This window comes from Pezoporus flaviventris, unplaced genomic scaffold (assembly GCF_033815535.1).
Source record: "Pezoporus flaviventris isolate CSIRO_AGI_PZ_B2104156 unplaced genomic scaffold, CSIRO_AGI_Pfla_v1 ptg000001l, whole genome shotgun sequence".
Classification (NCBI taxonomy): Eukaryota; Metazoa; Chordata; class Aves; order Psittaciformes; family Psittacidae; genus Pezoporus; species Pezoporus flaviventris.
In genome coordinates, this window is record NW_026892549.1 from 32,700,582 (window position 1) to 32,712,772 (window position 12,191).

General features: G+C 35.7%; 1 protein-coding gene across 47 annotated transcripts in view; it reads left to right on the forward strand.

The window, feature by feature from the left end:
* Positions 1-12,191, forward strand: part of KCNMA1 (potassium calcium-activated channel subfamily M alpha 1) — a 491,027-nt gene that overhangs the window by 329,226 nt on the left and 149,610 nt on the right. For all 47 annotated transcript variants that reach the window (XM_061450666.1, XM_061450643.1, XM_061450649.1 and 44 more), the window contains 2 exons: positions 10,043-10,153; positions 12,055-12,160. In XM_061450666.1, coding sequence (XP_061306650.1) covers positions 10,043-10,153; positions 12,055-12,160 — 217 coding nt within the window. The remainder of the gene's footprint in view (positions 1-10,042; positions 10,154-12,054; positions 12,161-12,191) is intronic.

Below are 12,191 nucleotides of genomic sequence, written 5' to 3' on the forward strand. Positions count from 1 at the left end.
ATGTTAGGGTTTTTTCAGACTTTACATTGAATTATTGACTTAATTCCACAGACTAAATTCTTTTTCCTTTTTTTTTTTTTTTTCCATAAGAAACTGCTGTCATATCCAATGGAAGCTCTTTATGAGAGCAGCTAGCAGAACACAGCTTCACATGAATAGATAGTGGTAGAGAGAGGGATGATTATTATGTTATATACATCTATGTCTGCATATAAACTGCTTACCTGTTCCCAATAGTAAATAGTTATGATAAACTTTGTTAGATTTTCAAAAGTTAAAAAAAAAAAAAAAAAAGGTCCACAGGCATTACTTAATATGTTAAGATCAAAAATTGTCTTTTAATGAAATAACAGTTCTTTACTGTATAAGCTATTAAACTTTCTTGTTTCTCATGTCTCGTGATCTGCTCTGCTTCACAGAGATTTCTTCAGATTTCTTAAATTTAGAAGCCATAAATTAGCAAATCATCAACATATCAACAGGAATAATCATCTGCTAGAGATTCCTTCCAGAAGGAAACATGGGATTCAATAACTAAACTTCACAGAGAAAAATAAAAACTGTAGACAGATAGATATGGTAAACAGAAAGACAAACAGATAATTTAAGTTGACAGGCCATCTTGGACTCATTAGACATTTGAATTTGATAAAAAATTAGAAAAAGAAAATTTAAGGCTTATTCAGATACTTTGGCAAAGGTCCATTTGCTGCAGTAATGAGAGGCATAGCTCCAAAGAAAGTGACATTAGATTATTATATTAAATAATTTGATGCAATATGTAAGATATTATTTTCCAGTGGGATGAGAATGTAATAAGAGAATGTGACATGGATTGCATTATGATCCCCAGGGGTGTCTCTGTTTCCCATCTGCTAGCCATTCTTCTAATCCCACTGTTTCAAATGAAGTCTCACTTAGTAATAAAGAAAATCTGATGAGTGTTAAATAGACTGACAGAACTAAAAGGACAAAACTTTTTTTTTTTTTCAATATTGCATGCCTATTAAATTATATCCATTCTTATGAAAGCAAGAAAGGAAATGTGGGAAGTAATAACTAACAAGATTATGACTTAAAAATATAAATAAATAATTGTATTCCAGGTCTCAAATCATATTCCTACAATAACAGCACTAATTTTAAATTTCTAGTTAAAATTGCAAAATTTTCAACTTTTCCTTATCTCTGGCTAAACTTTAAACAAGCTTTTGGGTTTGGCATTGAAATAGCAGTTGTTGCTTTCCATTTTTTTACCCAAGAAAGTCTAAATCTAGTTTATAAATATGCAAAATGCACAGGCCATGACTTTATGTATAGACATTCCGGGAAGTGCAATGTGAGTTGGCAGAAGGGGTGAATTGATCAGCAAGTTTTAGTGAATTAAGACTTTTAGTTTATACTCAGGTTCTGTTGCAGAAAATTAGTCATGACATTTTAGAGTGATTTCTATGGAAAGAAATGCCCTGGCTCAGGTCATGAATAAAATGCTCAAAAATCTTAAAGCCTTTGCTAAATCCTGAATTGCTGAATTTTTTTTTTTTTTTTTTTTGACTCATTGAGCATTTAAAAAATGCGTAAGACAATTTGAAAATGAGTAATAGTGGGAATATAGAGAGCAATTTATTTAAGGAAAAATATTTTCAATTTATTTCTAAAGTAATAACAGAATGTCTTGTGTTTGATATCTGCTGCACAAAATATTACAGGAAGGAAGCCCAGGGTTTGGAGGGGTCAGAACAGTAGATTAAGGTCTGTTTGCAAGTGAGATCCTAATGCTGGAGCTGTGGTTTACTGCTGCATTTTACTGTAAGCTTTCTAGTATGGAATGCATGTGCATGTCATAGCATTTAATAGGTTTTACTCTTTACTTACACTAAATGATTCACTTATTTCAAATGGTGATATAGCTGTGTTATGTGTAAATGTTCTGGTATTTTGTGAAAGTAGAACTACTCTAGATAGTATCACTGAATTCAAGGCTGAATGAAAGAATGAATATTAATCCTTTAAGCTATGGTAGAAGCCTCTTAAATAATACAAACCCTGGCAGAAACAAATCACTGTGCTTTCTTGTTATTATTGCAGTTTCAGAGGTATGCATTAAGCAAAGAATGCTTTTATTTCTTAACTTGCTTCATAGACAAGTATTGCACAATTCCTTAGATTATAAAAATTTAAGATAAAATCATTCAGCTTTAAATGAGCAAGGAAGTTGAAATAAACAGAACAGCTCACAGTGAATCACTTATAGCATGCTATTGCAAACAGATGAAAGCTTTAATATGCAGTTGAAACAAAGGAGTGTGCTATTTATTCAGAATTCAAGTATGTGAAATGCACTCTGTCAGCTTGTTCTGTAGTAGAAACCTCCCACAGATGGGCATAAACTGTTTGAGGACCTGTGCAGGTGAGTTCCTCTGTACTGCTTCTATTCACTTCAGAAACAATTTCTAACATTTAAAGGTTGCCAGTGACATGCCACCAGTATTCACCGAGAAAGACTAAAACCTGGATTTATATAGGTGCGCTTGATAGTTTCATAGCTGCAATTATTCACTAATTAGGGTCTTGTATGTGACTGTATGTTTTTTATATGTCAATTTAATGTTTAAGAGAATTTTAAATGATTCCTCCTTTATTCTTTTTTTACATAATTCTGTTGGCCACAAATTAATATCTGCATTGAGGTGACTTTAAAATGCCTAGTATTAATGATTTCCCATTTACTGAATCATAGAATCAACTAGGTTGAAAAAGACCTTTAAGATCATCAGGTCCAACTATTCCCCCAGGACTGCCAAGTCCACCACTAAGCCATGTCACTAAGGGCCTCATATACCTGGATTTTGTAGCTCTTGAGTGTTTTCTGGTATTAACTAATTCCTTTTCTTTACTCACAATATAAGAGAGATTCTAAAGAGTGTGGAAACTTAGAAAGAACAGATAGTGCTGTCAGGTCCAATTTACAGAAATTAAAAGTACCTCAGACATGTTCTCATATACTGCAATCACATCTCCAGTCACAGTGTAGTCATATTCTTTTATATGTTTAATATTAATACATATTTAAAAGTCAGCGCTTTTGACTTCTCCGTAACTTCAAAACTTGAAATCCTTAATCGTTCAGGAGTAAAGTGAATAATGAAAAAACTCAAAGAGAAAAATGTTAAAATAAAATTACTGGGACATTACACACTTGACAGACAATTTACAATTCGCTTGAATTTATTTGACTTGTCTCCTTTAAGTTATCTTTCTAGAGCCTGATTTGAAAATCAGAGTGAGAAAATAGCTTACAGTTGATTTCTTAAAAAATATCATGCCTTGATTTAGATTATTTTATGCTCTGTCTTCACAGATATGAATGGCTAATGCAAAAAGGTAACTTTGGGAGTAATACTTTTTAATTTAATACTTTCTAGAGTTATTTCTTGAAAACCAACTGGGTGTGTCTTGTCTTTTTTTTTTGTCCAGAAGTGACCATTCTAGATGGGATGTTCTTGGTCTTTGATTTTGTTGTATATGCAATACATAGGCAAGTTTTTTGAATGATTAAAATATTAGAACTTACTGTTCTGGATCACTATACACATTGGCTAAATAAATGGTCTTTAGAGGACAATCATTTGGTTCAGGTCTTCTGTGAAAAAAGAGAAAAATGTGAAATCATGACTGTATAGCACCAATTACTCTATCTGCATTAATCTTAGAGAAGAGTTTATATTGAAATAAGGCGTCTGTTTAAGCGATTGAGAGACAGAAGCACATGCATAACGTTTTCACTTAAATGAACTGAATTAATTGAGCATTAAGTAATGTTAGGTAAGTCGTGAAAAGCATGAACAACTAGAAACTGTAAACTGGTATATTTAAAAAATGCATACCACTAACAGATAAACAAGAAGACCATATGCACAGTCTTTGTTGATGTTTATTGACTTTTCTTCATAAGAAAAAGTGACTGAGATCCTTTCTTTGTTGAGGAAAACCAGATAAACTTTACAAGAACCTGTTTACTTCAACCACAGCAGCCTGCTACTGGTATGCAAAGAAAGAATTTATATGGTTGATAGATGAAGGCACGATCAGAACACTAAGCAGGAAGACCATAAAGAGATCTGAGCATATGTATTTGATATAAATATTATAGTTTTATGGAGACATCTAGATCAATATGCACGACACATCATTTAGTTACTTGACAAGTGAACACCATGTATTCAACTGAATGCTGAAGAGAATTTGTATTTATTATCTTTGATTTATTATGACAGACTAGTTAGAATGAGTTTTTTCAAGTTCTTTATACTTGTTCCACTAAAATGGGTGTAACTTCTTTCAAAATAAACAGGCGAAAGATTTGCCTTTCGTATTGTGTCCTCTGAAGGAAGAACCATGCAAAGATCGTTTTTTGAAAAATCCTATTCACAGTGGATCTGTTTTCATTTACAGTGCTATTTGCATGGATTAAGTGTATGTTCTCAATTACTTCATGTCGGAATTCTAGATGTTTAAGGTTTTGCTTATTTCATTTTTTTCTTCCTGAAGTTGCTTGTATCTGTGGTAGCTTTAGACCTTTTATCACCATTTTTGTTTATAAGAAGCTAGTGTGTTTTTAGCAAATGTATCATTATGTCAGTACGTAAGTGAAAAAAATGTACTGTTGAAAAATTCAACTGCATAGAATCACAATTGAAATTAACTTTGTAGAGCTGTAATAATTTTTCATACTTGGTCACTGTAATTAATTTTGAGAATGATAAGTATGCATGGGAGAGAATGGATTAGTCTGGCTTTATTGATTGAAAGCATATGGCTCCTGATAAGCTTTTTATTCTCTGTAAAGATTCTTTTTGCAGTATCACAGACACATAAGATGGATTCTCATTAGTATATTGAACCAGTTTCACTGCTTATACATGTTACCAATGACAAGTATTACTTAACAGAAAACTTAGTCCTCCTGAATACCTATCAACAATAATATCAAAATTCCTGGATTGTGATTTTCAGTATTGTAAGGGAACTTCTTAATTTTTTTTTTTTAAAGAAAAAAAAAAGTAAATAATAATAATTTAGCTGAATATTGTGCTGCTTTCGAGGTTTTTCATAAACAAAAGCTTAATGCAGGGGTTAAACATTACTGTTGACCCAAAATTATTAATAGAATATTTTCTTACAAACCAACTCTAGAAAATATCTAGCAAAAGATATCCAGTATGTTGGCTTTATTTAAAGTTTTGGTGCATGGAAAAAAGATGAGTGGTACACGGTGGAGGGATGGTTATTGGAACAAACAGAGGAAGTAATAAATCTTCAAATCATATACAGGACAGATTGGAACAGTATAAGCTCTCCAAGTTTTCTTAAATAATGTAACTAATAACTCTCTCTGGGCAAGTAGGAAATCTGTTTTCAATTTCTTCTACTTCTAAGCAAAAGTATAATTTATATTAAATGGAGAATATTTCCTTTTTTGGTGGGAGTTTTCAACCCAAAATTAATGTAAGTATCTGATCAGAAAATGTTCTTTGAAAACCAAGAGGTTTTGTTGCATTCACTGCTCAGGACGCTTTTATAAGAACAGCAAAGAGAAGAATAGAACATGTACAGCCCCAAATCAGAGCACTAAAATGAAACCATGGTGCAGACGCCTTCTGACACTTCTAAAAGAATAAGTTCTGGTGATGAAATGCCAAAGAGTATTTAGAATCATAGAATCATAGAAAAGATAGGGTTGGAAAGGACCTTAAGATCATCTAGTTCCAACCCTCCTGCCATGGGCACGGACACCTCACACTAAACCATCTCACCCAAGGCTTCATCCAATTTGGCCTTGAACACTGCCAGGGATGGAGCATTCACAATTTCCTTGGGCACCCCATTCCAGTACCTCACCACCCTCACGGTAAAGAACTTCTTCCTTATATCTAACCTGAACTTCCCCTGTTTAAGTTTTAATCCATTACCCCTTGTCCTGTCACTACAGTCCCTAATGAAGAGTCCCTCCCCAGCATCCCTATAGGCCCCCTTCAGATACTGGAAGGCTGCTATGAGGTCTCCATGCAGCCTTCTCTTCTCCAGGCTGAACAACCCCAAATTTCTCAGCCTGTCTTCATACGGGAGGTGCTCCAGTCCCCTGATCATCCTCGTGGCCCTCCTCTGGACTTGCTCCAACAGTTCCATGTCCTTTTTATGTTGATATAGAATTTAAGAATGTGTATGTAGGTATATATTGTGCTTCTACCTTGTAGGGTCAGATACACCTAGTAGTAGAAAAGCGAATCAGTAGAAACCTTTGTGACATCTCAGCCTCTCAAAACTTTGATTTTCTAAGCAATTTGTTGCAGTGATGCAATAAATATTTTTTTCTTATAGTGAAGTACTTTCCTTGTAGACCCTTCTCTGGACCTTCTCCCTCGTGGCCCTTCTCTGGACTTGTTCCAACAGTTCCATGTCCTTTTTATGTTGAGGACACCAGAACTGCACACAATACTCCAGGTGAGGTCTCACAAGAGCATAGTAGAGGGGCAGGATCACCTCCTTTGACTTGCTGGTCACGCTCCTTTTGATGCAGCCCAGGATACAGTTGGCTTTCTGGGCTGCAAGTGCACGCTGCCAGCTCATGTTCATTTTCTCATCAACCAACACCCCCAAGTCCTTCTCCTCAGGGCTGCTCTGAATCTCTTCTTTGCCCAACCTGTAGCTGTGCCTGGGATTGCTCCGACCCAGGTGTAGGACCTTGCACTTGGCATGGTCAAACTTCATGTGGCTGGCATCAGCCCACCTCACAAGCATGTCAAGGTCCCTCTGGATGGCATTAATTCCTTCCAGTGTATCAACCAAACCACACAGCTTGGTGTCATCAGCAAACCTGCTGAGGGCGCGCTCAATCCCACTGTCCATGTCAGTGACAAAGATGTTAAAGAAAACCGGTCCCAACACCGGTCCCTGAGGGACACCACTCGTTACTGGTCTCCAGCCGGACATTGAGCCATTGACCACAACTCTTTGTGTGCGGCCATCCAGCCAGTTCTTTATCCACCGAGTGGTCCATCCATCAAATTGATGTCTCTCCAATTTAGAGACAGGGATGTCATGCGGGACAGTGTCGAACGCTTTGCACAAGTATTTGACAGCCAAGTGTTTTATTTTCACTAGAGCAGATTGCTGTGAAACACTACTGAATAAGAATCATAACAGGATTGAATAGTTGTACCAAATGCAGCTTATTTTAGTGGGGGCTTTTGGAATAAATAGCTTCTGGAGGTTTTTTCCAACAAGAATTATCTTATGATCCTGTGAAAATTTCTTCTGCAATAGAGTAATTTGGGTTGCACACCTGTCTGGCTTGTAGTTTTTCTCTTCAGCTTACCCATATTTTTAAAATGTGAACTCTAATTCATAACAGAAAAGAACCCATGTGAAATGAAGTATCCCTGGAAAGTACATTTTCTGCACAAAGTATGAAGTGTAGTACAAGAGCATTCAGGAAGAAACCCCACTAAAGCTGACAGCACAGGTTCTGTACAAAGGAATTGCCTACAAGAGCAAATTATTTCTGTTATTAAAAATAATGCATCAACTACACAAATGGAAAGTTTGATTTCTTAGATGGAAACATTTTAAAATAATACCCATAGTTTAAAATCAGTCATTTTAGAAAACATGTTTGCAGTCCAGGGATTCAATCCTCTGTACACTTTACCAAAAACGTTGGTTAAAATTGAGAAAAATCTTACTGAAGCCAAAGCAGACTCACTGGCTAGCCAGTTTAGCAATAAAAGTTCATAGTATTAAGTCCCATGTTAAATAAAAACCAGCATGATCAGTCTCATATAACCATATATTCCTTGCCTGTTAAAAAGAATGAAACCATTAAAGTTTTTGACTGCTGCTGTATCTGAAATTTCATTTAAGTCCTGATGATGTGGCTAAGAACTCATGCAAAAGGAGTGTTTGAGTTTATCATATTAGTAAATAAAGTTTTAAAACCCTGGGTTACAGTACTTATAGAAGTGATAATAATAGACTAATTTCATAACATGTGCTGGACTGGTATAATAGTTTATTGTGTTTTGCTTTTCTAGTCATCATCTGAACCACTGCAAAAGTAACAGTTTGCGATGGTGATGTTTTACACTGCATGATGCATATCACTGATTTATTCTTTATTCTGCATAATTATCCCTTCTTCAATGAATTCTATGCACTGTTCACACACATTTCATCAAGGATCAAATTATCAAGCAAGAACAGTCCCCTATTATAGCCCATTACATAAGTAATTATTGCTGCACTATTGTTTTCACCCAATGCGTTTTCTGTGTTACCAAGTGTTCTACAGAAAAATTACAAAGTGAGACATGAATGCTCTGCTTTTGCCCTTGGAATTACTTTCTTTTGCACTTGGCTGTTCAAGTTTGAAATAATTTTGTGAAATTCTGAAACGGTGTGTTTGTAGCATTTTTGTACTTTAAATGACTGTATATGAAGTAATTTGTATGACTAATGAAGTTGACTTTTTATTAGTTCTTAGGAATTGTATCTATACCACTTTGTCCCTTTTCCCAACTTCTGTGAGCAGTGTGGTTATTGGAATTGTTAGCAACAGGCATGTCAAAATCACCATCCTCCTTAAACACATGAAATTAATGGAAGCTGGGGTTGAGTTTATTCTGTGAAGGAAATTGTGACGCAGTGTAAGATACTCTAACTGCAGGTTTTTGGACTTTGCTTTACAATAATAAAGGTGCAAGAATCCCTTAAGAAGAGTGCAATTTTTTAAGCCTTATCTTCAGCCTCTCCAAATTTAAGATCACAGAATCATAAAATAGTTAGGGTTAGAAAGGACCTTAAGATCATCTAGTTCCAACCCCCCCTGCCGTGGGCACAGACACCTCACACTAAACCATCTCACCCAAGGCTCTGTTCAACCTGGCCTTGAACACCACCAGGGATGGAGAATTCACAATTTCCTTGGGCACCCCATTCCAGTACCTCACCACCCTCACGGTAAAGAACTTCTTCCTTATATCCAATCTAAACTTCACCTATTTAAGTTTTAACCCGTTACCCCTTGTCCTGTCACTACAGTCCCTAATGAAGAGTCCCTCCCCAGCATCCCTATAGGCCCCCTTCAGATACTGGAAGGCTGCTATGAGGTCTCCACGCAGCCTTCTTTTCTCCAGGCTGAACGGCCCCAAATTTCTCAGCCTGTCTTCATACGGGAGGTGCTCCAGTCCCCTGATCATCCTTGTGACCCTCCTCTGGACTTGTTCCAACAGTTCCATGTCCTTTTTATGTTGATATAGAATTTAAGAATGTGTATGTAGGTATATACTGTGCTTCTACCTTGTAGGGTCAGATACACCTAGTAGTAGAAAAGCGAATCAGTAGAAACCTTTGTGACATCTCAGCCTCTCAAAACTTTGATTTTCTAAGCAATTTGTTGCAGTGATGCAATAAATATTTTTTTCTTATAGTGAAGTACTCACCTTGTAGAAGTTATGGTAAGAAAAATATTTCTTTTTTGTTGCTTATGGCCTATAATAGCAAGCCTTGTACTGCCTTCCTTGGCATAAATGTCTGCTTTCAACCATGGCAAAATATCAAATCATTTTAGGGAGATTTGCTCTCTCATTATGTCATAAACCAAAAATTTAAACAGCAAAACTCATGAGGGCAGGTGAAGATGTGGAGAAAGATGTGTAAAATAGAAGACTATGATTTTGAAAGAGACCGGTTAATACAATGTATAAACATATATATAAATGATGCCACTTACTGTTAAATGTATAATACAGCTGGGCAAATGGTTTAATAGTAGTCTTTGCAGATGAGAGTGTATGTGTATTTGCAATGCCAAAATGATTTTTCTGGAACTGATGTTCCCCTCCTCTGACTTCTGGAATAGGATCTAGAGAAATGTCAAGAAGAGACTAATACTCTGGTTTGGCACATAAATTATAATTGCCTTCTCTGCTTTCTTGCTTGTTTTACCTTCTTTGCAAGATTAACTCTGATTTTTCTGCAACAGGCACATAGTTGTCTGTGGTCACATAACACTTGAAAGCGTGTCCAACTTCCTGAAGGACTTCCTGCACAAGGATAGGGATGATGTCAACGTAGAAATCGTCTTTCTGCATAAGTGAGTAAACTTTCGAGATTACTCTTATCATCTGTTTCTAAATCTCAGTAAATTAAAGCAGATCTTTTTTTTTTTTTTTTTTGAGAGAGAGGATCTTTCAAGCTCCAACTTACCATAAAAATGTTTGCAGTTATTTTTGTTATTAGTGTATTTTGACAAAGTGTTGTTTTCTGCCTTTTTTTTTTTTCAATAACCCATTGCTAAATATAGGTGTTTCAAGCAGGCTTCAGACTCAGTCATGTCAATTGTGAGGTAGATATCTAAACATGTACTTGAAGTGGGAATGATATTATGAAATAAAAAATAGGGAAATACTAATAAATATATGTGGGAATTTCTTTAGTGGGAAATATTTCTAGTGAAACTACCAAAATTGTTAAAATCTATAAGATTAGTAAAAAATACTGTATGTCCTGTGAACTTTTGCTATCTGAAAACATGTTCTCACCTTTGATTTCCCTAGGAAAAAAATGCTTAATTCATATAGCAGAATGAAAAATGTAGGTGCATGTTTAGTTTTAATGTAAGTAACATTACAGATACAGCGATGGTAGTAATTGTTTTCATGCTGATAATTGGTATTGCTCTTTTACCCCTATATGCATAGCTACACACACATGGTCTTTTGCATTTTTCTGATGTGGGATTTGGAAAGGTTTTGTAAGGTGATTGCTGTTTTTTTGTATGCTCTGCATTACATGAAATACAATATCAAATAGGTGTGCCTATGGGAGAAGCTTCTAGAAATAGCCATGTGTTAGACAGTATGAAAGGTCTTTTCTACTCTGGAATAGCATCTGGTTGGAAGTGTTGAAAGCTATAAATGAGTAATATTTTTGCATTAGGCAGCAAGTTCTCCACTTCTTGTCAAAGAAAATTATTAGAAAGTTCAAGAATCATTTTTGGGTGATTCAACAAAGGAAGCTGAAAAACTTAAGAATCAGCAGCACTTGCACAATTTTTTTACCTAGTTCTTTCAAGTTGAACTAGAGATATCCTCAAGTAACAACGTTGTTTGCTTCTTTCCCCTCTCAAAGTAATAACAAGAACTGACTGAGAGGAAAGCAGAGATCCAGATTTACGCAGTGAAAATGCATGGCAGTAGGAATCAGGAAACTGCGTATTAACATGAAGACTAGCACCTGGCAGCTTGTTAGTGCCCGCTTTCTTCTGTGCCTTCACAGACAAATATTTGCTTTATTTATTTGTTTTATTTTCTTACTAAATTTAGCATCTGGCATGATAAAGATCTCATGCACTTACTATGTATGTAACAAATTCCTTCTGATTTAATGTGTGGCATAAGAAGAGGTATTTACGTGAATGGTGCCGCACTGGGTAATACATCATGATCTATTAAAATCTTTTTGATCATGGCAAAATGCAATGAGACAGAAAGTCATAGCATAATTATGTTTGTTTTGATTGTAGCTCATGTAGCTCACAGGATCCCTATACTGTTCATTTTCCAACTTTCAGTGATTTTCCACTGAGCTCTCTTGATGTAATTAGCTGTTTTGAGAATGGTGGGGACATACAGAGGATGAGTGTCTTATTAGAGAATTTCTGTGGAGAGTGAGTGTTGCGTGGGGATGTTTTCCAGTGTTTGAACCAGTTCTTCTGAATCCATGTCTGTGAGAAACTGACACACGATGAACATGCAGAGTAGCACAATGAAGTGGGCCAGAAGCGCTGTAGACAGAAATAAGGAAGTAAAAGCAGTTATTGTGTGTCTTTTGGGTACTGCACGCTGTTTCAAACCACAGGAGAAGCATCAGCAGAAGTCTCAATACCTAAAATAAATTAAGAGGTTGATTTATAAATTAAGGAAATTTATATATAAGGAAATATGGAAACTGACTTCTCACTTGCTCTTTTGTTTTTTCATCTTCCCAATGCAGTATCTCCCCTAACCTTGAGCTGGAAGCTCTTTTTAAACGACACTTCACTCAGGTGGAATTTTATCAGGGTTCAGTCCTTAATCCCCATGACCTGGCAAGAGTGAAGGTAACAGCTCTGTTGTTCTGTTCTCCTGCTA